Here is a 27,484-nt window from a genome sequence, read left to right as displayed (position 1 = left end):
TTAGGGATCCAATCCAGGCTCTTTACTAGGGGTGTCAGGGTTTCTGGATATAGCATTCCATGACCCTGCGAAGGGTCAGTTTGCTAACTCTGGAATGGAGTTCTCTTTCTGGGAGTTTGTTTCAATGCTTGTTTCAAATGTGGATAACTAACTGGCTCCCAGCTAATGATGATGATTAGTGTTGTTTCTTTGAGTTATATTGGTTTTTTTATGTTGATCTGCATTGCTTCTATTCTCCTGGGTGGGAGGGATGGGGTGTGGTGGGTTTAAGTTAGGATGAGGAATTATGTGTTTACTGAGATACAAAATATTGTTGGATTTTATCTGTTTTGAATTGCCTATTGTGTGTTGTACTTCAATAAAAAAGATTGAAACATAGATGTGTGGGGTGTAGGTTGTGGGACCCCTTTTCTATAAATGATGCCGGTAGCCTTTCCTACTGTGGTTACGATATGACAGCTTTATATTACCATCATTTACCATTGTTGTTTCTACAGATAAGAGACTATAACAACCAAGGTCCCTGGATAACTAGCTTGTGGGAAACATGAATTCTACCTTTCCTCTGGCAGAATGTAGGGGGTGGGGTTGAAGGGAGGGGGTGTGATGTTGGGATGTGATGTGATGCTGTTCAAAAATGTTTGATAGCTAGGTATTAACAGACATGTTGCTGCAATCAGGCAGTAATGCAAACTGGATGTCATGTGTGCAGTTATGTTGACATAATTTGTCATCAATAAAATTGTTTGAAAGTAAATCCAATCCAAAACGTTGAGTGAAAAAAACATACTTTGTTCATTGTATTTTAAATGTGCTGTTACTTTCATGAGTGTCCCTTGATTTCAATCCTATATATGCTCTGAGACTTAGGGTCCCCCCCTCTAGCAGAAACTTAGTTCTATGGGATTCTGACTAGGGTATCAGAAGATCTGGGCCTTCTAATGCGGGAAGAAAGCCCCTTCCCCTACAGCAGGAAAATGAAGATGTTTTAACAAGTACCATCATTGTCTAGCTTTTTGCAACTTTAAAATCACATACCTTCTATTGTCCATCCAGTCTCCCAATTCCAGTTCTAGAGTACCCTGTGAATGCCGGCTGTAGATAGTTGGTAAAATTCCTCCCAAAGTGTGTAGATGTCCACACAAATAGGCAGTAGCAGAGCTAGAGAGAAAACAGATAAAAATATATGCAAAATATACAAATTTATAAATATATACAAATAAATAAATATATGCAAAATATACACATACATACACATAAACACACTGAACCGAAACCCCCCCCACACTAAAACATTTATTGTATTTTCCACAGAACTCGGCCGATTCTTATGAAATTTAGTGCGTTGTGTCCTGAATGTAAATATTTCCCACTGTGCCATAACACTACCTTGTGAAAATGAATTGTTGCTATGGGATACATGTAGAAGCAGACAATGGTTCGTAAACAGTCTCTGTATCAAAATGGTTTTCACTGCAGAAGACTGAATTCTGATAAAGAATTTGGTACTGCTAAAAGGTTACAGCAGTTGACTATTGTTGAAAGAGTTCCCATAGAAGGGTTGGAACAAAAATGGCCTTGATGTACTGCTATGCAAGATCTGAGCAATGGGCACTGTGAATCGTTATCCAGGCAGTGGATGACCGCACTCATTTCATACACAAGAGCACATTGACGTTGGACATGTTCTCGTACTGAGCCAGGACATGCTGCAAACACACTGAACAACTTGCTAAATAGCAAGAGAAGCAGGAATAAGCTAGACAATTGCGATTAGGATAATTCATGACAATCTGAAATTGAAGTGTTTTAAAAAGCATCATGCCCCAGAGTTAACTTTATATAACAAAGACAAATGCCTGAAATGGTGCAAGCAGTCAGCTTCATCTGGTTTACAGACGAAAAGATATTTACAGTAGCTCCACTGATTAACACACAGAATGATCTCCTGTACGTGCATTCAACATCACTAAAGTGTGAGGCTAATGCCAAATGTCTACTATGGACCTGTTTGACCTTCAGCCAGTCAGTTATGATCTGTCGCAATCATGAAACTCAGATTCACAGATCTGTTCTTCATCAATCCTGGCATTACGATCAATTGCACGTACTACCAGGACATCCTCTTGACACAGAAGCTGTTGCCAGTGATCCGTCGCATGTCAGGAGACTACTTTATCTTCCAACAGGACAATTCCCCAGCACATCGGGCAAAGGACACCATAGAACTGCTACATTGGGAGACCCCAGACTTCATTGGTCCAAACTTCTGATCTGCAAATTCACCAGACCTAAACCCAGTTGACTACCGGATTTTGGGGCTGATACAGAAACGTGCAGTGGTGTACCAAGGGTGGGGCGGGGGGTGGTCCGCCCCGGGTGCACGCCTTAGGGGAGTGCACAGCCGGCCAGGTCCAGGTCATCCAGTGCCGGTCCACACAGGGCCAGCAAGATCACATTGGGGCCATCGGCAGCATCTGGGCTGCAACGGTGTTGAGCGGCATCGGTGGCCCTCCCTCCGTGACGCAATTCATGATTGGCAAACCCCCCCCCGCGTTGACACTTAAGATCGGCAATGGGCCTTCTTCTACCCCCGGCATCAACAGCCCTTCAGATCGGCAATGCGGTGCTCAGTCAAAAGCTTCCCTCTAACTGAACTGCCTGGTGGAAACCAGGAAGCTGAGTCAGAGGGAAGCTTTTGACTGAGCACCGCGTTGCCAATCTGAAGTCATGTTGATGCTGGGGGTAGAAGGAGGCCTGTTGCCGATCTTAAGTGTCATCGGGGGGGAGGGGGGGGGCATTGCCGATCTTGTTGCCAAAATCGGAAAGGTGAGAGGAAGGGAGTGGAGAGTAGGGTGAGAGAGAAGAGGGCAGATGAGGATGAAGTGGAGAGAAGGGTGAGAGAGAAGAGGGCAGATGAGGATGAAGTGGAGAGAAGGGTGAGAGAGAAGAGGGCAGATGAGGATGAAGTGGAGAGAAGGGTGAGAGAGAAGAGGGCAGATGAGGATGAAGTGGAGAGAAGGGTGAAAGAGAAGAGGGCAGATGAGGATGAAGTGGAGAGAAGGGTGAGAGAGAAGAGGACAGATGTAAGTGGGGAGAGAGAAGAGGGCAGATGATGGAAGTGAGGAGAAGGGAGAGCAAATGCTGAATGGAAGTGGAGAAAGAACACATACTGGATGGAAGGAGGGATAAAGAAAAAGGACATATGCTGGATGGGGTAAAAAAAATAGAGTTAGTGAGATAGTGGAGGGGTGAAGAAAAGGGGTGGCATTCTGTGGGTAGACACAGTGAAAAGAGGGAACTGAGGACTGCATAGTAAGAAATAATTTAATTTAGACGGAGGCAGAAAATAAAGAAGGAAGACCAGAGAAGGAAAGGGAAGAAAGAGAGATGCCAGAGAACAGGGAAGGAGACAGAAATATCAGATCTGAGCGGAGGAAATGAGAAGAGAGAGATGCTAAAAACCACAGGGGGGAGAGAAAGAGAGATGAAAGGAGAAAGATGCCAGACCATGAGGAAACAGAGGGAAGATGATGGATGCCAGACCAAAAGGGGGGGTCTAGAGGAGAGATGGCAGGGGGAGACAGACAGTTTCTGGAAGGGGCAGACAGTGGATGGAACGGGCAGATGCTGGATTGAAGAGATAGGGCAGACACTGGAAAGAAAAGAGTGAAAAGAAGATAAAAGCAGAAACCAGAGACAACAAAAGGTAGAAAAAAATCATTTTATTTCTATTTTGTCATTAGAATATATCAGATTTGAAATATATATCCTGCTAGAGACATAACTGGGGACTGCAAAGCCCAGGCAGTACTTTTTTAGCTAGATGGAAGGGGTAGAGAAAGAGGGCACATAATGGAAGGAGGGGATAAATAAAACGAGGGCACATGATGGGGGGAAAAGGATTGAGTTAAGGAAATACTGGAGGGGTGAGGGAAAGAGGTGGCGAGCTGTAGGTAGACAGTAAAAAAGGAAATTGATGAGAGGATAGTAAGAACATAATCTAGATGGATGGAGAGAATAAACTGAAAAGGAAAATGAGGGACAAAAGGGATTGCAGAAGAGAGGTGTGGGAGAAGGAAGGAGAGGAGAGAGATGCCAGACCAATGGGGGGAAAGGAGAGATGGAAGGGGGAGGCATACAGTTTCTGGAAGGGGCATAGAAGGAGAGAAGATGCCATATAGGGGCAGAGAGACAGCAGACAGTGGATGGAAGGAAGAGAGTAACAAGATGATGAGGAAAGCAGAAACCAGAGAAGACAAAGGTAGAACAAAAATTTTCTATTTATTTATTGCTTTAGGAGACATGTGTCACTGTTTCTTTGGTGTTGCATTGTATGCAGAGTCCAGCTTCTTGCTGGTTCAATTTAACCTTTGTCTATGTATTTCTGTTTTATCCCCCTTTTTACAAAACTGTGGAGCGTTTTTTAGCGCCAGCCGTGGTGGTAGCAGCTCTGATGCTCAGAATTCTATGAGCATCAGAGCTGTTACCACCATGAATAAAATCCACACTACAGTTTTGTAAAAAGGGGGAGGGGTTAGTTTGTGATGACATATTCCATACTAGGCGAAGGTGTTTTCTGTGTTCTGTGTTTTCGAAAGACATGGTTTTCTGTTAGGATTGATCTGTACTAGTCTGGCTTTAGTTTTACAATGGGTGTATTGATGTTGTACTGCTCAATGCAGTATGTAAGATGCTGCCTTTTCCTAGGTACTCAGGTAATCATGGTTTTTCATACAGATGGGGGAGGGTGTCAAAAAAATGATGGGCCCCGGGTGTCACAAATGCTAGGTACGCCACTGGAAACGTATCTACTAGTCAGCGTTATCTGACGTTGAACACCTTAAACAGCGCCTCATCTTTGGGCTGAGCTGAAGCAGTGTCATTGACAAGTTCATAGATCAGTGACGGCCAAATCTTCACGCAAAGGAAGTGCACTTCGAACATCTGCTTAATTGAAATATTTCTTTTTGACTACATTTTTCTGCAAGAAATACCACAACACTTTTTGTTGCGATTTATTCAGTTTACAATTCATTTTCACAAGGTAGTGTGGTGGTGCAGTGGGAAATATTTACAAAATTTTATATCAGCTTTATTCAGGACAAGACAAACTAAACTTCATAAGAATCGACGGGATTCTATGGAAGATAGGACAAAAATACATTTTGGTGTGTTTTAATAGAAGGGATACCACTTTGTTGCTGGATACTCAAGCACATCAGGAAAAATGGAGAACAGAACAAGAGCCAGATTATAAGGAAGATGAGAACAGAACTGCTTTTGTGCCAGTTATTGAGGGAATCAAGGTTTTACCTCATCACTGCTCGGATTCCTGGGGATGAGGACATGATAGTTGATGTTGGGTAGTGGCCAAACCAGACTGATTGGTTGCTGTGTTGACTTTCTTTCTCTAACAATGAAAGTTCATCCATTTGTCTCTGAAAAAGCAGCAACAAGTGAATATAGCATAATAATCAAAGCCTTTATCTTAAAAAGTAAAACATCCAAACCACACATTATACAGCTAATAAAAAATACAAATATATTTTCCTTGCATCTTGCCTTCAAAAGGGATGTTTTAAATTCTGTAGAAGTAAGAGGAGGAAGTGATATCACCGATGTGGCAAGTCGCTTGGCAGTGAAGCTCTGTCGGGGATGTGGTGAAATCAGTAAGAACTGAGTGATCGCAACACACTTTTTCCCTCTTTATACCTCCCCCAAGTGTGGAAAACTACCATGTTCACACGATGCCGCAGGGCTCGGTCCTGGGCCCGATTCTATTTAACTTATTCATAAGAGATATGACACAAGGACTTAGAGGAAACTTTGCAACATAGTAGGCAAAAGCTTATTACCTGATAATATGACACACGACCTACTGTTGCTGGAACAATGGTCAACTACTTGGCAGCTAGGCTTCAATGCTAAAAAATGCAAGATATTGCACCTGGGTAAGAGAAACCCGCGTAGAACTTATGTACTAAATGGTGAGACCTTGGTTAGGACCACGGCGGAACGCGACCTAGGGGTGATCATTAGTGAGGACATGAAGGTTGCCAATCAAGTGGAGAAGGCTTCCTCCAGGGCAAGACAAATGATGGGGGTGTATCCGCAGAGGTTTCGTCAGCAGGAGACCTGAAGTTATGATGCCATTGTACAGAGCCATGGTGAGGCCTCACTTGGAGTACTGTGTTCAGTTTTGGAGACCACACTACCGAAAGGACGTGCTGAGGATCGAGTCGGTTCAGCGAATGGCCACCAGGATGGTCTTGGGGCTCAAGGATCTCACGTATGAAGAAAGATTAAAAAAATTGCGGCTGTACTCACTTGAGGAAAGAAGAGAACGGGGAGATATGATTGAAACATATAAGTACATCACGGGACGCATCGAGTCAGAAGATGATATCTTCTGGCTCATGGGACCCTCGACCACCAGAGGGCATCCGCTGAAAATCAGGGGAGGGAAGTTTCATGGCGACTCCAGGAAGTACTTCTTCACCGAAAGAGTAGTGGATCATTGGAACAGACTCCCACTCCAGGTGATAAAGGCCAGCAGCGTGACGGATTTTAAGAGAAAATGGGATACTCACGTGGGATCTTTAAGGGAGTAAATTCAGGGGAGGGGATACTTGGAATGGGCAGACTTGGTGGGCTATAGCCCTTTTCTGCTGCTTTTTTCTATGTTTCTATGTTTCTATGATGCAAGCTTGATGCCTACTGGTTTGCTAATACCAGAACGGAAGCTGGGGTTGAGAAATCCGGTGATTCCCCTAGCACTTCTAAGATGCGGCAACCCCAGAGACGTAGGACCACATGGCACACACTGTGATCGATGAGCAGGCAACCAGTACTGAATTTATAGAACTCTTGGCTGGTCTTAAAGAGGACATATTTGCAATATGAAATACATGCCAATATTCGGCAAGCGGTGGTTGATACAAGACATACAAACACTCAATAAGAGAGACAGGAGGATGTGAAGGCTTAGGTCGATGAGATAGCAGAGGAGCTGGTGGATGTTCATTCTGACATTGAGATGCTTTTAAGTGGAATGGGTGGATCTATGGGAGAAAATAGAGGATCTGGAAAACCGGTCCAGGAGATGTAATTTGTGTTTGAGAGGCATCCTGGAAGAGGATAAATACAAAGATGTGTGGCAGGTGGCGAAAGACATTTGTGGTGAGCTGCTTAAGTTAGCAGATGGAGACCCAAATTGTCAGGAAGTGGGCATAAAATGAACTCATAGAGCCTTGGAAAGGCCACAGGTCAATCTGTCACAGGACACTGTGATTTGCTTAACTTTCTTCGGTGTGAAGGTGATTTTACAAACGAAGAGATGCCACAATAATTTTCAATGGAATGGACATATTACAATATATCAGGATTTAGCGGCAGCCACCTTGCATAAAAGTAAAATTCCAGGGGGGGGGGAAGGGGGAGGTTGCAAAATTTTTACGACAGGAGGGCTACAAATAATCAATGGTTGTACCCTTTCGCTATGCAGCTGATGGTTTGGATCCACTATCAAAAAAGTGAAAACCCCTGAGGAGGCCTGGAACGTGCTAACTGCTCTTTCACAAGAGAATCTGCCTGAGGTGGCCTGAAGAAGTGGTGGGATGTCCAAAGGAGGCACCTGAGCTACAACATGGCAGAGTGTGTGACCTGGGAAAAATGAGACAACCCGGCTGGGGGGCGCTGTACCGGACTGGCCTGGCTGAGACCGCCTTGTAAGAGTATGGTTTTCATATGGAAAATTACGTGACCATCTAAACTGGTGGACTTAATACAGCCAATATGGACATGGTTTGCTCAAGTATAAATGTTGGGGGGGGGGCATGAGTGGAGGTTGTGGATGATGTATTAGAGGGGAGAGCGTGGGGAGGTATGGGGGTTAACGTTGAAAAGGGATGATCTTTTTGGGTGGCCTTGTTACTGGGTGAGCCTTTCTCTGTTTGGGACTCTGATGCCTTTGATGGTAGTTGGAGTGTGGTATGGGATGGGTAAAGAAAATACACGAACATTTTGCTTCCATCAGTATGAGGAGATACAGGGAAGGAGGGAGATTTATAGTATAGTAGTTGGAAGGTGGCTGGGACAGCTGTGCTTTGAAAAAGATGTGTTGCTGGTGAACTGTGCGTGCTTCAACTCTAGATCCACTGGTGAAAGTGGTTACTTGGAATGTGGCGGGCATAAACTTGCCCATCAAGCGCTCTAAGATATTGCAGCACCTGCAGCGCAATAAAGCAGATGTTGTAATGTTGTAGGAGACTCATTTAGATTAGATCTCTACAACAAGTGTTACTACCACTGGCTGCTTCTAATTTAGTTGTGGCTGGGGATTTTAATGCTGTTATAGATCCTTTAATGGATAAAAAACCTAGCAAAATTATGAAATCATTAGGATTAGAGAATTTGGTACAAAATTGTGATTTGAAAGATATATGGCGTTGGGAATTTTCTTTTTGCTCCCAAGTTCATAAATCTTTTTCAAGAATAGATTATATATTCGTTTCAAATACCTTAGTTCAACAAGTAACACAAGCCTCCATTGATCCAATTAGTCTGTCTGATCATGGAGGGTGTGGATTAAAATTAAAATAAGTGATCAAGATAATAGTAGACCTGTATGGAGATTTGATAATACACTGCTTGCGGAACCAACTTCATTGAGGAGATTCAGTTAAAAATAAATTATATTTTCAAATTAATAATACAGAAGATATCTCTATGGAAACTTTATGGGATGCTTTTAAGGCAACCATGAGAGGTCAAATTATTTCATTTTCGGCACATATTAGGAAACAAGTTAAGACAATTTTCCAATTTGGAACAAGACATAAGGATTTTAGAATCAAAATTGATTGATAAATGGGAATACTCTACACTACAGGATCTCTTGAAAGCTAAAGGGAAATATAATGATATCTCTTCTAAACTGATAAGAAATGACATATTCTCAACAAGCTTTGTATTATGGAAATTCAAATAAGGCGGGAAGATTATTGGCAAACTATCTGAAAGCAAAAAAACAAAAATAGTGGTGGTAAAAGTTGAAAAAGGGAATACTCATTCTCAAATTGGATCAATTTTAAAACAATTTTTAAATTTTTATAAAGACCTGTATTCTTCTGAGCCTTATTTAGATAAAGAAAAGGATGGTTTAGAATTTTTAAATTAATTAAAGGACCATAAATTTCTGAGCATATAGAAGAAAAGCTTAGAAATGAGTTGCAAATAGCGTTGAAGTCCCTTAGAGTTGGATCCGCTTCAGGTGGTGATGGTTTCATAGTAGAGTTTTATAAATCATTTCAAAATATCTTATTACCTTATTTGTTAAATTTATATCAGGTCCAACTAACTAATGATTGCCTCATAGGTACTATGGCAAAATCCGTTACTATAGTTTTGCCAAAACCATAGTAAAGATCCCGCATTGGTTTCAAATTACAGGCCTATTTCCTTAATTAATGTAGATGGCAGACTTCTAGCTAAAACATTGGCTGGGCAAAAACTCTAGAATTGCTTTAGTATCTCTACAAAAACCAATTACAGAAGGAGGGGTAAATTTTCCCAACTTTTATAGGTATCATCAATCCTATATTATGCACCAGGGTATGTATTGGATCCTCCCAGAGCCTGTTGATAATATCCCAGATTGGTTATGGTTGGAATGGCGCCTCATGTTTCCTTTGCGATTATGCCATGTACTTAGTATCAAAATGCCTAGATTATATAAAGAAAATAGAAAATTTGTAGACACATGGAAAACAATAAGATATGTGAGTAATTTGTCACCTATTCCAATTCATAAATCAACAAATCAAACTATATGACTGAACTCCAAGATTCAAATTGGTGGATTTAAGGTCATCTGGAAGCATTGGTTGATTGCAGGAATACGTGTATTAGAAGATGTTATTTCTAATGTTAAACTACTGGAGTTTTCACAGTTGCAACATAAATATGGCCTTAATAATTAAACTCTCGCAGAATTCATCTGTTTGCCTTCCCCCCCCCCTAAAATTGTGTCACCTCAAAAGGTTCCTCGATAAAACCTTCTCCTTCCAGGCAGCCAAACTAAACTCATGGCTTGCCCAAATTGTACTTGACGCCCCCTCCTACCTTGACTTCAGAAAAAAACTCAAAACTCACTTATTCCACGAACAGAACCCCTAACACACCCTCACCTCCTTAATACCCCTCAATCCACCTGAACCTCCACCGTCCCCTCTTATTGTGCCCACCAAACCAATTTAACTGTCAACGACCGGTTTTTCCTGTAAATAAACTTTTTTACCTTACTATTGTACACTTATAGTATTGTAATTCCAATGCTTTTTTTCACTGTTTGTAATCTTAGTTAATTGTTGTGAACCGCCTAGAACTCTCTGGGAATGGCAGTATACAAAAATAAAGTTATTATTATTATTTGGTATGTCTATGAGGGTTAAGAGCCAAATATCTTTCAAAAATAATAAACTCTTACTTATTTTAACAGGAGTCACCCTACAACAAATAACATGTAATTGGAAAAATTGGAATAGACTAAATTATAGTTTTTGGTGGAATTCAGTGCGTCATATATATAAAATGGAGAGAACATTAGCTATTCAGAAAGGGAATTTTCAAAGATTCCAAGATGTGTGGGGGCCATTAACAAATTTTTGCAATGAATAGGTATTATTTTCCCTGATTTGTACAAATGAAAGAATGGGGTGGGGGGGGGGACGACTTTATTTTATGGTATATATATTATGAGGTATTGAAGGAATGGGAGGGAAAGGGATAATTATTTGTAATTTAAAGAATTGTAGAATTTCAAGTAATTTATTTAAGTCAAAATGGTATTATTTTTTATGCAATTGATGTAAGTTATAAAAATGAATAAAGAATTAAAAAAAAAAAAAGAAAGTGGTTACTTGGAATGTGGCGGGCATAAACTTGCCCATCAAGCGCTCTAAGATATTGCAGCACCTGCAGCGCAATAAAGCAGATGTTGTAATTTTGTAGGAAACTCATTTAGATGGGTGGAGCATGGGAAATTAAAATGCTGGTGGATGGGGGATTGTGTGGCAGCAGATGCGATAGGAAAGAAATGGGGGGTGGCAATCTTGTTTTGGAAAGGGGTAGTGAATAATATTAAACTATTGGAGTGGGATGGAGATAAGAGATATGTTTTATGCCAAGGGGAGGTGGACTGGAAGCCCATTCTATTTTGTTGCGTATATGCTCCCAATGATTATGATGTCGAGTTTTACTCGACTGACATAGCTTCTCATAAGATACTCCGATATGCTACGGATTGGGGGGGGGCACTTCAATGCAGTCTGGGATCCCCAAATGGATTGCACAGTGAAGTCAGGATATAGATTACTAGTGAGTACTAAAGGGCTAAAGAATATTTGGTTATTTGAATAACTTAGTGGATGTCTAGAGGGCGCTTTACCTGGAAGACAAAGCATACACACACATCTTCTGAGCCCATAACTCACAGTCTAGAATAGACTACTTGCTGGTCTCCAGATCTCTGTTTGGTCAGATTAGTAGTGCAGATATTGGAGAGAGATAGTGATCTCAGATCATTCCCTTCTAATACCAGCCACATCCAAGCATGAAGTAGGACTTCGCCCTAGCTGTGGGGTCTTTCCTTTAGCACTATATAAGAATGTTAAATTTCAAGAAAAAACTTAAGGCTACCTGGACATTGAGACCCCCCAGTGCTTTTCTGGGAAATGGCTAAAGCAATCCTGTGTGGTGAGATCATTAGCTATACAAGCCATATCCGCAAGATAAGAGATAATGAAATCTTGAGACTGGAAAAAGCTATGAGACAGGCACATGTAGCCTATGGACGAACCCATACAGTGGAAGATAGAGAGAGATATTTGGAGCTATTACATCAAAGGGTCCAAGAAGTATTTCACAAATACAGATTATATAGATATGGGCAGAAGGGAGGTAAAATGTTGGCACATCTGGTTGCCTCTGAACGGGGACATAGGAACATACTGTTGATAAGAAAGGAGGATGGTAAAACAGTTGCTGCGGATCAAGAAGAAGTAGTTCTCCATGTTATAAAAAGTACGCCCAAAGGTAAAGCTCCCAGGAATGAAGGTTTAAATATAGAATTTTACCAAACATTCTCAGATCTTTTAATTCCAAAATTACTGTATTTGTATGATGCAATGATCTTGGACGAATCCTGTAGAGGTTCTTTCTTGGAATCAACTATAATAGTGATCTCTAGGCCAGATAGAGATCATTCCAAAGTAGAAAACTATAGACCTATATCCTTAATTAACATAGATAATAAAATTTATGCAAAAATATTGGCTACTAGGTCACAGGAAGTACTTCCCATCTTTATTACATAGGGATCAGAATGGGTTTACTATTAATAGATTTCCCAGTGATAACTTATGTCTCTTCTGGAATATAATATCTCAGGTTGCACATTCTAGGGACTCTTTAATAGCACTTTCACTAGATGCTGAAAAATCCTGACAGGATTAACTGGGACAATCTTTTTAAAGACTCAGTATGGTTCGGCTTTAGCAAAAATTTTATTCGTATGATTAGGGTTTTGTACAATAGCCCCCCAAGCCTCCATTTTAGTTAACGATTTGCTATCCAAATTCTTTCCTCTTCAGAGAGGTACTAAACAAGGCTGTCCACTCTCCCCTCTTTTGTTCAATTTGGCTCTCGAACCCTTAGCTATTACTATTAAGTATAATAATGCCATTAGAGGTATTTCCATTAATGATTCCTCCTTTAAACTTTCAATATATGCTGGTGACATGCTATATACCTCTAGACTAAATCTCATATTTATTATCTTGCATTAATGAGTTTTCAATTTTTTCAGGGTATAAAATTAACTGAAGTCATCGTTATTGCCCTCAACTTCTTCTGTACTATAGCACCATACTTCTCATTTTGCTTTTAAATGGGAGCCTGATAAGATCAAATACCTGGGGATATAATAGAGCTAACGATAAACATTCTAGAATCCTGGTCCCCCCTTTTTCTTTCTTGGTGGGGAGAGCCGAAGCCATTAAAATGGTATTAGCTCCAAAGCTTAATTATATTTTTAGTATGATACAACTTCCACTTTCAGCTGGATTATACAAGAAAATAGATTAATAAATAGGTTTCTTTGGAGATCAAAACCACCCAGGAGGCTAAAGACACGAGAGGTACTAGGAAAGGTTGTATATACTTTTTGGAGACCTGGGATCCCTATCTTAGAAGTTTGAATCTGAAGGGCTGCAGTCTTCTGTTGAATGAATTGGGTTCATGGGATGGGTAGGGCAAGGTTGGGAGGGTTATGAGGAGAGCTGCTGTAGTACTGCATCTGCATCTGCTGGGGAGGATTTGGTAGATAACACACCATGTATGCAGGTAAATTAGGGAAATCCCTTTTCTTCAAATTCACTGAGCTTTGGAATAACCTCCCTGCCCCGCTGCGGAACCTAGGCTCATTCCAATTATTCCCAAAGCATCTGAAAACCTGGCTTTTCTCCAAAATGTAAAGCTATCTATTTAAAATGTAAAACTAGCTATCCTCTTCATAACCAAATTTCTTATTATGTCCTTCCCTCATTTATTGAATTACCTGTAAACCGTGCCGAGCTCTATCTTTAAGGTTTAGTTTTGTTTAGAGGTGTAGGATGACTGCTATCGGTGGTTCCATACTTTTGTGTTTGGGGGGAGGGTCTTTAATGGTTAGTGGTTTAGCATTATCATTGTTCCTCTTTTCTTGGGGGGAGGGGAGGTTGGATAGACTATTATAGGATATATATTTTGGAAGAGGGGAGATAATGGATGGGGAAGTTATAAGAAGTTGGGGAGTAATATGGAAATTCATTTAATGACTGGTCTGTTGTGCACTGCTAGCTATTGACTGATTGTAATTTATAATAGTTGACTTATTTGTTGCTGACTTGCACCTTTGTCATCAATAAAATTGTTTGAAAGATAAATTCTGCAGAAGTAAACAAATTATTTTTCACACTCCTGCCAACAATCTTACAAAGCTGCGCTGCACACTAAGGGGGGGGGGATATTCTATAAACCTACCAGCACCTAAATTGAAAAACACAGTTTAAAATGGTGAAAAACGATAAAAATAAAGCACTTATGAACACCTAAATAAAAGGCACTGTAATACTGTCCATGTAGGCACTTTAGGCCGAACACCAAAGTAGGCATGGCCAATGCCAGAAGTGGCGTTAGATGGCCTAAGCGCCTACATAGTTGCAATTCACGCAAAGATATGCACCAGAAATGTAGACCCAGAAAACCCTGGCCTACATTTCCAGTACCCATCTTTGCTGGGAGATCCTGAAAACAGTGCACAGCTTGCCATTAGCTGATTGCGGCAGGGGAATCCCCAGTCAGCTGAGTCAACAGAACTTCCCAAAGCCTGCTGACTCAGCCGATCATGGATTCCCCTGCTGCAATTAGGGCCTTATGCCCCTCCCAGTGCATCCCAAGATGGACTGAGAGGGGAAGGGCCACCATTTTGAAGAAGTGGCCCTATTGGCAGGAGTGAGTGGGCATCCCTCCTGCTGATGTTTCATCCAAAGGTACAGGGGTGTGTGTATGGGGTGTTGAGGAGTGTGTGGGTTGTCAGGCCTGGAGGGAAGGAGAGACGAAATGGGGATCTCCCTGCCAGTTCAATCGCAGCAGGAGAATTCCCGATCAGCTGAGCCGGAAGAACTCCCCAAAGCCACAGCATCAGGGAGTCCAGCGATCAGCTGATGGCAAGACCTGGACTATTTAGATTTTGAGGTGCAATTCTCTAACAGGTGCCATCATGTGATTGACATCCACTTTTAAAGTGGCAGCCAACTTTGGCACTGGTTAGACAATCCAGGCATAAATGCCAAGCCGCTCATTCTATTCCTATGGGTGGCTCAGCAATAAGCATGCACTGCTTGGTAGCGCAGCTTTGTAAAAGCCCACCAATATTAGGTACTATGTTGTGACAGGCGGAAGAAGAGATATGAAATACAAAGCAATGGGATATAAAACAGAGGGAAAATCCCTAGGTACATGCAAATGAAAGCTTATTATTATTATTGAGTGGAAGTATAAAGAAGCTAGCAAAAATATCTACATTTTGTAGCGTATTAATGGTGTTGGCACAGGACATGTATCAGTTCTCGCAGCATCAAAAGATTTGCGATCCTGTAGTTTACATCCATCCACTTTTCTAGTTACTGGGTGCTTTTTCCACTTGCTAATGAAACAGTTTTTGGTAAACAGACAGAGAGAAAACATTTTTTATTACTTTTCTAAGGAACCTTTTATGTTACCTTGTTCAAAATCCCAAAGAAATTGAAGGGTCTCTTGGGGCCTGGTGTCAGTGTGGCATCCACACAGATAAAAGAGTAATTTCCAAAAGGGGTTCTGTGAATATAGTGGAAAGAACCCTCTTTGCGCAGAGCGGAATATTTCCTGCCAAAACAATGGATACACTGAGAAACCTATGCAAGAGAAATGTGCTCCCTTCATGCCCCTTTTGAAGATATAACTTAGCTGTACTTATTCCCACACACATACAATTTGTGGTACCCATTGCTGATTATTTCTAAACCTCTTTATATCTAAATTTTAATTGTCTTTAAAATATTCTTCAAGAAAAATGGGAAACACTGACATTTGATTTCAGTCTGAGAACAGAAGTGAAATACATTTAGACACTCAAAGGCAGATGCTCAAAACTCCAGCTCTGTAAAGCTAAAGTGCTAGATCCAAACCAGTCTAATTTTAGTGACAGATGCTCAACACTACCGGCATGCAAATTATATGCATACTGTTGGTTTTGAGCAATTGTTGCTAAAGGATTAGAATTTTCTTGGACATGCCCACAAGAGCTGTGTGGCTCTCCTGCCACCAAGCCCTCCAGGAATGCCTCAATCGCCCCGCCCAAACCGATCCCCTCCACAAGAAAAATTCCTGGTGGTCTAATGGGCCGGTCTCTCAAGCTCAAGGACCTGACACTCCTCCCCCCCCCCCATACACACACACTTGCATCTGGCGGTTGGTGCAAACACTTCTGCAACCACAGTATGGCTGGGAAACATTGTGTCACTAAAGCTGTTACTCAGCTTCTGTCTCTGAGCAGACAGAAAATGTTACCCAAGCAGAGAAAGTTCCATGTGGAAGCTGTCTTCAGCTTGAATCTCTCATAAAGGCAGTAAAGGAACTGACAGAGGATGGGGGCAAGGCTGAGAAGCATCCATGAAAATGAGAGGTACATTGATGAAATGCTTCACGAGGCATCAACGATTTCCAGCAGTTTGAAAGAGCCGGCTGTGCTGAGGGAGGACAGCTGGACTCTGCACAATTGATACTGTGACTTCACCTGCCCTTGAATTGAAGAACCGATATGCAGCCCTGGAAATGAAAGAGAATGCTCTTTCCTCTCCCTGGGATGCTCCAAAGTTTGAAATCTCCATAGGAGGTGTAAGGTAGTGGTAGTTGGCGATTCCCTTCCGAGGGGTACAGAGGCATCCATCTGTAGACCATACATAATACCCCAGGAGGTATGCTGTCTGCCTGGTGCCAAAAACCAAGATGTTATGGAGAGCTTCCTGAGACTCATCAAGCCTAATGACTATTATCCAATGCTGCTCATCCATGTTGGCACTAAATTATACTGCTAGGTACCCCTCCAAATGTATCAAAAGTGACTTTGTGGCTCTGGGAGAGAAGGTGAAACAATCAGGTACACACAGGTGGTATTCTTGTTGATCCTTCCTATCAAGGGTACAGATCAGGGCAGAGAAGCTCACATCCTTGAGATGAATACATGAATGGTGTCGGAGAGAATTTTGGCTTCCTGGACCATGGGATGATTTTCCAAGGGCTGCTGAGCATGGATGATGTGCATCTATCAAAGAAGGGAAGAAGTGTCTACAACAGCAGACTGGCTAACCTACTGAGGAGGGCTTTAAACAAGAATTGTTGGGGCAGGGAGATCAAAGCTCCCAGGTGAATTTAAGCCATCACATAAATGAATCACTAAATACCTCTGCACAAATGGGAAAAGCGGGCAGTGTTTGGAAAGCAATATACAGTACTTTATACTAATGCTCAAAGTATGGGAAACAAGGTTCTGGATCTAGAGGCTCTGATAGAAGAGGCTGAGTTGGATTTAGTAGCTATCACAGAGATGTGATTCACGGAGAACCATGCCTAGGATATAATTATACCAGGATATAATCTGTTCAGGAAATACAGGTTAGGAAGAAAAGGAGGGGGGGAGTAGTGTTATATGTTAAGGATCATATTAAAGCCACACAACTGTAGGATCTGCAGGGTAAGGAAGAGGCACTGTGGGTCAATCTGGAAAGAGGGAATGGAAAATGTATTTACATTGTTGTGGTATTCAGGCCTCCTTCACAGACAGAACTGAAAAAAGATTTAATAGTAGACATTCAGAATATAGCTGTAAAAGGGGAAGTATTACTAACAGGTGATTTTTAACATGCCAGATGTTGATTGGGGTATCCTTATTGCGTGGTCTTCTAGAAGTAGGGAAATTCTGGATTCTCTACAAGGAGAACTGTTCTAGTAGGTGGTAATGGAACCCAAGTGGGATGGGGCTACACTGGACTTAGTGCTTACAAATGGGGAAAGTGTTTCTGATGTTACAGTCGGTGATCATCTGGCATCCAATGATCACTGAAGAGAGTGGTTTAATATTAAGACAGGTGTAAAGTGGGCTCATCAAAAGTAAAGATTCTAGACTTAAAAAAAAAAAAAACAACCCCAACTTTGTTCAGATAGGGGATTATGTCATGGAATTGTTATCTGGAAGATGCAGGAAAGCAGAGGGAAAAACTGAAAGGAGCTATTGTAAGGGCAACAAACCATTTTGTAGGAAAAGTAAGTAAAAGTAAGAGGAAAAGAAGACTGCTTTCGTTCTTAAAAGTAGTAGCTGAGAAGGTAAGGAAAAAGAGATTAACTTTCATAAACTACAAAAGATCACAGAGAGAGGAAGAAAGACAAAAATATCTGGAAAAGATAAGAGGTTGGACAGTAAAATTGGGAGGCAAGACATTTTTTTAGATATATTAGTGATAAGAAAAAGTGCAAAAGTGGCATTATGAGACTCAAAGGTGAAAGGGAGAAATATGTAGAAGCTGATAAAGATAAAGCTGAATTGCTTAACAAATATTTCTGTTCTGTGTTCACAGCTGAAGCACTAGGATTAGGAATAGGACCGAAGAAGACAAACACAAATAGGGATGGAGGTGTGGTAGATCCTGATCGATTTTCTGAGGATTGTGCTCATGAGGAGCTAGCTAAACTAAAGGTGGGCAAAGCGATGGGGCCAGATGGTGTACATCCGAGGGTACTAAAGGGACTTACATAGTAACATAGTAGATGACGGCAGATAAAGACCCGAATGGTCCATCCAGTCTGCCCAACCCGATTCAATTTAAATTTTTAATTTTTTCTTCTTAGCTATTTATGGGCAAGAATCCAAAGCTTTACCCTGTACTGTGCTTGGGTTCCAACTGCCGAAATCTCTGTTAAGACTTACTCCAGCCCATCTACACCCTCCCAGCCATTGAAGCCCTCCCCAGCCCATCCTCCACCAAACGGCCATATACAGTGTACACAGACCGTGTAAGTCTGCCCAGTACTGGCCTTAGTTCAGTATTTAATCTTATTTTCTGATTCTAGATCCTTTGTGTTCATCCCACGCTTCTTTGAACTCAGTCACAGTTTTACTCTCCACCACCTCTCTCGGGAGTGCATTCCAGGCATCCACCACCCTCTCCGTAAAGTAGAATTTCCTAACATTGCCTTTGAATCTACCACCCTCAACCTCAAATTATGTCCTCTGGTTTTACCATTTTCCTTTCTCTGAAAAAGATTTTGTTCTACGTTAATATCCTTCAAGTATTTGAACGTCTGAATCATATCTCCCCTGTCCCTCCTGTCCTCTAGGGTATACATATTCAGAGCTTCCAGTCTCTCCTCATACATCTTCTGGCGCAAGCCTCCTATCATTTTCGTCCCCCTCCTCTGGACCGCCTCAAGTCTTCTTACATCCTTCGCCAGATACGGTCTCCAAAATTGAACACAATACTCCAAGTGGGGCCTTACCAATGACCTGTACAGGGGCATCAACACCTTCTTCCTTCTTAGGGAAGTTATGGTGACTATGCTGGCTCTCTAGAGTTGGGAGTGGTACTGGAAGACTGGAGAGATTTTTACTTTATATGGCATTTCGGCTCCTCCCACTACACCCCAGGATGCAATGGGTAGGGGGAGGGCTGCCATTTTGAAGAAGCGGGCCCTGAGGCAGGAGTGAGAGGGCATCCCATTTGCCAGTATTCAATGCAAGGTACCAGGGGGGGGGTCAAAGGTTCCTGGTCCATAGGGTCAGGTGTCAAGAGGGGGAAGTTTCTTAAATGGGGGGGCTGGCCCAGCCCACTAGGGTTTTTTTTTTGAGGGATTGGCAGGAAGGGGGGGGATCAGCAGCATTGGGGGGGTTGGGTGTGGCTGAAGAGATTAGATCCACCACCGGACCAAAAGGGCCACCTATGGAGGGCTTGGGGGGAGGAGATCAGAGGCATTTTTAAGGGGTTCTGGAGGGGGTCCACTGGATCTCTGGAAATTTTTAGCGGGTCTGAGCTCTAGTCTTACTTTCCTGTCCATGCCTCAGCCAATCAGTGCTCAGGCACTGACAGCAAAGCAAGGCTACAAGAGCTCAGACCTGCTCTAAAAGTTTGCATACTCAATACTACCAGGTACCCCTGCGAACGTGTCAAAAGTGACTTTGTGGCTCTGGGAGAGAGGGTGAAGCAGTCAAGTGTGCAGGTGGTATTCTCGTCCATCCTCCGTGTCGAGTGTAAAGGCCAGGGCAGAGAAGCTCGAATCCTGGAGATGAATGCTTGGCTATGTGGATGGTGTCGTCAAGAGTGTTTTAACTTCTTAGACCATGGGATGATCTTCCATGGGCTGCTGAGAAGGGATGGTGTACATCTATCAAAGAAGGGAAGAAGTGTCTTTGCCAGCAGGCTGGCTAATCTACTAAAGAGGGCTTTAAACTAGAAGTGATGGGGCAGGCTGATCAACGCTCCTGGGTGAGTATAAGCCCTCAGGTAAGTAAATCACTTAATACCTCTACACTAGGGGTCTCAAAGTCCCTCCTTCAGGGCCGCAATCCAGTCTGGTTTTCTGGATTTCCCCAATGAATATGCATGAGATCTATGTGCATGCATTGCTTTCAATGCATATTCATTGGGGAAATCCTGAAAACCTGACTGGATTGCGGTCCTCAAGGAGGAACTTTGAGATCCCTGCTCTACACGGATGGGAAAAGGGGGCAATGTCTGGAAAGCAGTTTATACTAATGCTCTAAGTATGGGAAACAAGATTATGGATCTAGAAGCTGTGATGGAAGAAGAGGAGTTGGATATAATGGCAATCACAGAGACATGGTTCACAGAGAACCATGACTGGGATGTAGTTATACCGGCTATAATCTGTTCAGGAAAGACATGGTAGGAAGAAAAGGAGGAGTAGCGTTATATGTTAAAGAATATATTAAAGCCACACAATTGCAGGATCTGCAGGGCAAGGAAGAAGAACTGTGGATTAATTTAGAAAGAGGAAATGGTGAATATATTTACATTGGTGTGATATACAGGCTTCCTTCACAGATGGAAGAAGTAGATGGAGATTTAATAGTAGACATTCAGAATACAGTGGTGCCTCACACAACGAACTTAATTCATTCCAGGAGCAAGTTTGTTATGCGAAAAGTTCGTTATGTGAAACGCATTTTCCCATAACAATACATGTTAAAAAAAATAATTCGTTCTGCAGCATAAAATATGCTAAGATGACATAAAAAAAGATAAATTTGTCAAAATGGTGGTCTTGCTGAGGCCAAACTCTTTGACGAGGTCACACTGTTTTACCCCACATTCACTCCTTCTAATTATTTCCAGTTTCATTTCAACAGAAATCACCTTCCTGCTTTTTTTAGAAGCCATGATATATAAAAAATATTGAGTTTATCTTAAAAGGACGACTGTATACAGTGAGAGAGGGCAGTTAAGCGCAGTGACTAACGACTGCCTGCAGTGCCTGCGCGGAAGGATGCAATACATCGGCAGCTCGGGCGACTTCGTTGTGTGAAACGAAGTTCGTTGTGTGAAACGAAGTTCGTTGTGTGAAACGAAGTTCGTTGTGTGAAGTTCGTTGTGTGAAACGAAGTTCGTTGTGTGAAACGAAGTTCGTTGTGTGAAGTTCGTTGTGTGAAACGAAGTTCGTTGTGTGAATCAAGACATGAAGTTCGTTGTGTGCAGCGTTCGTTGTGCGAGGCGTTCGTTATGCGAGGCACCACTGTATATCTAAAAAATGGGAAGTCTTGCTATTAGGTGATTTTAACATGCCGGATGTTGATTGGGGTATCCTTATTGTAGGGTCTTCTAGAAGAAGGGAGATTCTAGATTCTCTACAAGAACTGTTCCAGCAGTTGGTAATGGAACCCACACGGGATGGGGTTATACGGGACTTAGTACTTACAAACAGGGAAAGTGTTTCTGAGATTACAGTAGGTGATCATCTGGCATCCAGTGATCACTGCATGGTACGGTTTAATATTAAGATGGGTATAGAGGGGGCTCATTGAAAAGCAAAGGTTCTAGACTTTTAAAAAAACTAACTTTGTTCGGATGGGGGTTTAAGTCAAGGAATTATTGTCTGGATGGGAACGTCTGGAAGGAGTGGAAATGCGGTGGGCAAAACTGAAAGGGCGATTGTAAGGGCGACAAACCTTTTTGTGAGACAAGTAAGTAAAAGTAAGAGGAAAAGAAGGCCATTTTGATTCTCAAAAGTAATAGCTGAGAAGTTAAGGAATAAGAGGTTAGCTTTCATAACAAAAGATTGCAGAAAGAGGAAGACTGGCAAAAATATCTGGAAAAGTTAAGAGAGGATGGTCTTGTAGTCAGGAAAGCAAAGATGCAAATGGAAGAAAAAATAGCTGACACGGTAAAACGGGGAGACAAGACATTTTTTAGATATATTAGTGATAGGAAGAAGTGCAAAAGTGGCATTGTGAGACTCAAAGGTGAAGGGGAGGAATATGTAGAAGCTGATAAAGAAAAGGCCAAATTGCTTAACAGATATTTCTGTTCTGTGTTCATGGCTGAAGCGCTGGAAGCGGGACCGCAGAAGACAAACGTGAATAGGTATGGAGGAGTAATAGACCCTGATCGATTTTCAGAGGATTGTGCTCGTGAGGAGCTAGCTAAAATAAAGGTAGACAAAGCAATGGGACCAGATGGTGTACATCCTAGGGTGCTGAAGGAACTTAGGGAAGTTCTGGTAGCTCCGCTGACTGACCTTTTCAATGAGTCTCTAGAGTCAGGAGTGGTACCGGAGGACTGGCAAAGGGCAAATGTGGTCCCTCTCCACAAAAGTGGAAGTAAGGAAGAAACAGGGAATTACAGGCCGGTAAGTCTGACTTTTGTGGTAAGCAAATTAATAGAAACACTTTTAAAAACAGAATGGTCAAGATTCTGAAATCCTGTGGATTACAGGACTGGAGGCAACATGGATTCACTAGAGGTAGGTCTTGTCAGACAAATCTGATCAATTTCTTTGACTGGGTGACCAGAGAATTCGATAGAGGATGTGTGCTAGAAGTGGTGTATTTAGATTTCAACAAAGCCTTTGACAGTGTTCCACACAGATATCTAATAAATAAACTGAGTGCCCTTGGGATGGGTCCCAAAGTAACAGACTGGGTCAAGAACTGGTTGAGTGGAAGGCAACAGAGGGTAGTGATCAATGGAGATCGCTCTGAGGAAAGGGATGTTGCCAGTGGTGTGCCTCAAGGTTCTGTTCTTGGGCTTGTTCTTTTTAACATTTTTATAACCGATATTGCTGAAGGGTTGTTGAGTAAGATTTGCCTCTTTGTGTATTGAATGTATAACCGACAGTTTTACAACACTGCCTAAATGGAACTTGGATGTTGTGACTTAGGCCATCTAAAACCAGGTCTAAGTCCACAGAAGGTATCCAAAGTGAACAGATAACCACTGCAGACACAAAGTACAGAACCCCACACACACTGCCCCAGTGATCACTGACCCCACCTGCACTCCCATAAAAATTGTAACAACAACTTTACATATCTGCCTCCAGAACATCAGCACCTGGAATAGGAAAACCTAGTAGAGCGGCACAAAGGTGGCTTAAGTGGTCTTGGGGTCAGGTTAGTGAACCATGGAGAGGAGGACCCAGGCCCATAAGCCACTCTAATCACTGCATTCATGGTGAAACATGTGCACCCCCCAAAACCCCCCAAACCCTTTTAGATAGGTGGGCCTAGTAGATTCTGGGGGTGTTTTGGGGGGCTCACCATGACCTATAAGGGAGTTGTGGCGAGATGTTTATGTGGAACTCTTTTTGTGAAATTCACCGCAGTGCCCTGTAAGGTACCCCACTACTCTGGTGCCATGTCTGGGTGTCCAGTCCTTCACTTTTCTGGACCCTCCCATGTCCAAAAGTTCTTTTTCTAGGCGTTTTTGACTTGGACGAATTTTTGGTCGAAAATGGGGTATAAAGATAGACGAATTAGTGGTCTGGATGATCAAATGGCTGGACGTACAATTAGACAATTTTCAGGAAAAAAAAATATTTTGGACTTATTTTTCGAAAATGGGCTTTTTACATGTCTGTCTTTGGGTGACTAGCGACTTAGGCCCAAAATGGACTTAGACATTTTTTTTTATTATGCCCCCCTCCATGGATTCAGAAAGAGAACTGTCATAACTTTCAAAAACTAAACTATGCATATGAGCCAAAGAATTAAGCTATTACAATGAACAGGAATGTTGGAATATTTGGAACGAAATCTATCAAATTTGGAGCACTTTCAATTACGCTTAGCTAGTAAAGGATTCAGATAAATATCTTCATATTTTCTATATCATAAGACAATATTCTATCATAAGAAAATAGAGCTGTTTTTCCAATGTTGAATGATCGATTTTAATGCTACAGAAATTTAAAAAATTAAACAGAGCAGTATTCTCATGTAAACGACATTTGAAAGTGTCAATGATTTACACGATAATGATTCTTTAATTTGTAAAATATTTACTATCTTGGACCAACATATGTTGAGGATAACTAAACATCAACACATTCAAAAATCGTATTCTAGAATCCCTTTTGTACTGTTGCAAGACCAACAAAGATCACATTGAGAGAAAAAAAAAAAGGATCAGTCAGATTCTCTAAAGCATAGTTACTTAACGTAACAGGTGTTATCCAGGGACAGCAGGCAGATATTCTCACGTATAGGTGACATCATTGACAGAGCTCCGGTACGGACCATTTTAAAAGTGCATTTCCACTTTAAGATCTTAGAAAGTTCACGACAGCCTGAACCGCACATGTGTGAGTGCCTTCCCGCCCGACGCAGAGCGTGTGGTCCCTCAGATAAGATAAGCCAGCTAAGAAGCCAACCCAGGGAGGCAGGTGGGTTGTGAGAATAAATGCCTGCTGTTCCTGGATAACATCTGTTATGGTAAGTAACTGTGCTTTATCCCAGGACATGCAGGCAGCATATTCTCACGTATGGGTGACCTCTAAGCTAACAGAAATGGGATGGTGGGAGAGTTGGCTGTAAGAAAAGAAATTTTTACAATATAGATTGGCCGAAGTGCCCATCCTGTCTGGAAAAAGAGACTCCAGACAATAGTGAGAAGTGAAGGTATGAACTGAGGACCAGATGGCAGCTGTACAGAGTTCCTCAATAGGAGTAGATCTGAGGAAAACCACAGAAGCTGCCATAGCTCTAATTTGTGGGCTGTGATACGACTCTCCAGTGCCAGTCCAGTCTGAGCATAACAGAATGAGATGCAGGCAGCCCAGCCAGTGGGAAATCGTTCTTTTATAAACAAGATGCCCCAGCTTATTAGGATCAAAAGAGATGAACAGTTGGGGAGATGTTCGATGTGGCTTTGTCCGGTCAATGTAAGAGGGCAAAGCTTGTGTACAGTCAAAAGTATGCAAAGCGAGTACTCCAGCATGAGAAAGAAGCTTAGGGAAAAACACTGATAAAACAATGGACTGATTAAGAGGGAATTCAGTGACAACTTTTGGAAGAAACTTTGGACGTGTACGCAGAACCACCTTGCTATGATGAAAAACTGTAAAGGGTGAATCTGCTACTAATTCTTGTAACTCACTAACCCTCCTGGCAGAAGTGAGAGCAATAAGGAAAACCACTTTCCAAATAAGAAACTAAAAATGAGTTGTGGCCATTGGTTCAAATGGGGACTTCATCAAACTGGAAAGGACCACATTAAGGTCCCAGGTGACAGGTGGAGGCTTGAGAGGTGGTTTCACATTGAAAAGTCTTGTCATGAATCTGGAGACCAAAGGATGAGCAGTAAGAGGTTTACCCTCGACTGGCGAGTGAAAAGCTGTAAGAGCGTTGACACAAACTAACAGATGTAGATTTGAGGCCAGAAACATACAGAAGAAGCAGATAATCCAACACCAAATCTACTGATAATGAAGTTGGATCATGATGATGAAGAAGACACCAGGAAGAGAACCTAGCCCACTTTTGTTGATAACATAGCTGAGTGGCTGGTTTCCTGGATGCATAAAGAATTTGACAAATAGGCTGAGAAAGATACAAATGAGATGGATTCAGCACGAGAGAAACCAAGCGGTCAGGTGTAGTGATTGCAGGTTGGATGTAGAAGTAATTCCTGATTCTACGTAAGCAGAGCAGGAAAAACTGGAAGAGAAATGGGCTCCCTGGAGCTGAAATGAAGTAGAAAGGAGAACTAATGTTGCCGGGGCCACCGTGGAGCAAAGAGAGTCGTGGTGGCTGGTTCTCTCTTGAGCTTGAACAGAGTTCTCAACATGAGAGGAAATGGAGGGAATGCTTATAGAAAAACAAACTCGTCCCAGCCAGGAGAAAGGCCTCTGCTTCTAGACGGAGAGGAGAGGAAAGGCTGGAGCAAAACTGGGGCAACCAGTGATTGTGAGGAGTCGCAAACAAGACCACTTGAGGAGTGCCCCATTGAACAAAGATGGACTGGAGAATTGCAGAGTAGAGAGTTGCGCGGGGACAGAAATCCCACCCGTCCCCACCCGTCCCCGCCAAAGTCCCACCCGTCCCCGTGAGGAATCCCTCCGTCCCCACCCGTCCCCGCGAGGAATCCCCTCCGTCCCCACCCGTCCCCGCGAGGAATCCCCTCCGTCCCCGCCCATCCCTATAAACTTCAGAAATAGTTATTTCATTTAATTATGCTACTGAATTAAAGGCTCTGGTAGAAACCCATTTACAAATAAGCAAAAAGACTTTATTAATTTGAAAATATTAATTGGGAAGAATACATACTTTGCAAACGGGTTTCTACCAGAGCCTCTAATGTTTATAAATTTTTATCAACACAACTAATATACTACTTTATCCTGAAGCAAAATAAAAAAAAAGAAATATAATTCTTTTCCTACCTTTGTTGCCTGGTTTCTGCTTTCCTCATGTTCTCATTCAATTCCTTCCATCCACTGTCTCTCTTCCTTCTGCATCTTCCATTTGCTCTGTTACTGTGCCTCTCCCTTTCTTCCCCCTTCCAAATTGGTCTGGCACCCATCTTCTTCTCTCCGCTCCCCCCATAGTCTGGCATCTGTCTTCTTCCCTGCCAGCGTCTTCTCCCAACTCTCTCTTCCCCATTTCCTTTCAGCGTCCTTCTCCCCCCTCTGTCTTCCACATGTGCTTTCAGTGTCCTTCTCCCCCCTCTGCTTCCCCATGTCCTTTCAGCGTCCTTCTCCCTCTCTGTCTTCCCCATGGCCTTTCAGCATCCTTCTCCACCCCCCCGTCTTCCCCATGTCCTTTCAGCATCCTTCTCCCCCCTCTGTCTTCCACAAGTGCTTTCAGAGTCCTTCCCCCCCTTCCCATGGCCTTTCAGCGTCCTTCTCCACCCCTTTGTATTCCCCATGTGCTTTCAGCGTCCTTCTCCCTCCTCAGTCTTCAAGTGCTTTCAAAGTGCTTTCAGAGTCCTTCCCCCCCCTCCCTTCTTCCCCATGGCCTTTCAGCGTCCTTCTCCCCCCTCCTTCTCTACCGCCCCGGGTGCAGCACAGCCGGCCAGGTCCCCTTACTTTTGTGGCACTTCCCCGACCGACCGACAACAGCCCCGGTCCGATAAACCTCCCTGCCCTTAACCGCGAATCTAAATTACCTTCTTACAGCTGCTATAAGAAGATAATTTAGATTCGCGGCTACAGGGCAGGGAGGATTGTCGGACCGGGGCTGTTGTCGGTCGGTCGGGGAAGTGCCACAAAAGTAAGGGGACCTGGCCGGCTGTGCTGCACCCGGGGCGGTAGAGAAGGAGGGGGGAAAAGGACGCTGAAAGGCCATGGGGAAGAAGGGAGGGGGGGGAAGGGGGCGGGGTGTGGCGGGGTGGACCGCCCC

General features: G+C 42.6%; 1 protein-coding gene across 5 annotated transcripts in view; it reads right to left on the bottom strand.

The window, feature by feature from the left end:
* The window catches only part of TMEM62 (transmembrane protein 62), a 111,707-nt gene that overhangs the window by 47,814 nt on the left and 36,409 nt on the right, over positions 1-27,484 (bottom strand). For 4 of the 5 annotated variants that reach the window (XM_033952839.1, XM_033952838.1, XM_033952841.1 and 1 more), the window contains 3 exons: positions 15,324-15,465; positions 5,317-5,441; positions 1,039-1,161 (listed from right to left, as the gene is read on the bottom strand). In XM_033952839.1, the coding sequence (XP_033808730.1) occupies positions 1,039-1,161; positions 5,317-5,441; positions 15,324-15,465 (390 nt within the window). The remainder of the gene's footprint in view (positions 1-1,038; positions 1,162-5,316; positions 5,442-15,323; positions 15,466-27,484) is intronic. The other variant, XM_033952842.1, reaches the window with a different exon arrangement.

This window comes from Geotrypetes seraphini, chromosome 7 (assembly GCF_902459505.1).
Source record: "Geotrypetes seraphini chromosome 7, aGeoSer1.1, whole genome shotgun sequence".
In the NCBI taxonomy this organism is placed as follows: Eukaryota; Metazoa; Chordata; class Amphibia; order Gymnophiona; family Dermophiidae; genus Geotrypetes; species Geotrypetes seraphini.
Note: the sequence above shows the minus strand (reverse complement) of the source record. Positions and strands in the feature narration are given on the sequence as shown.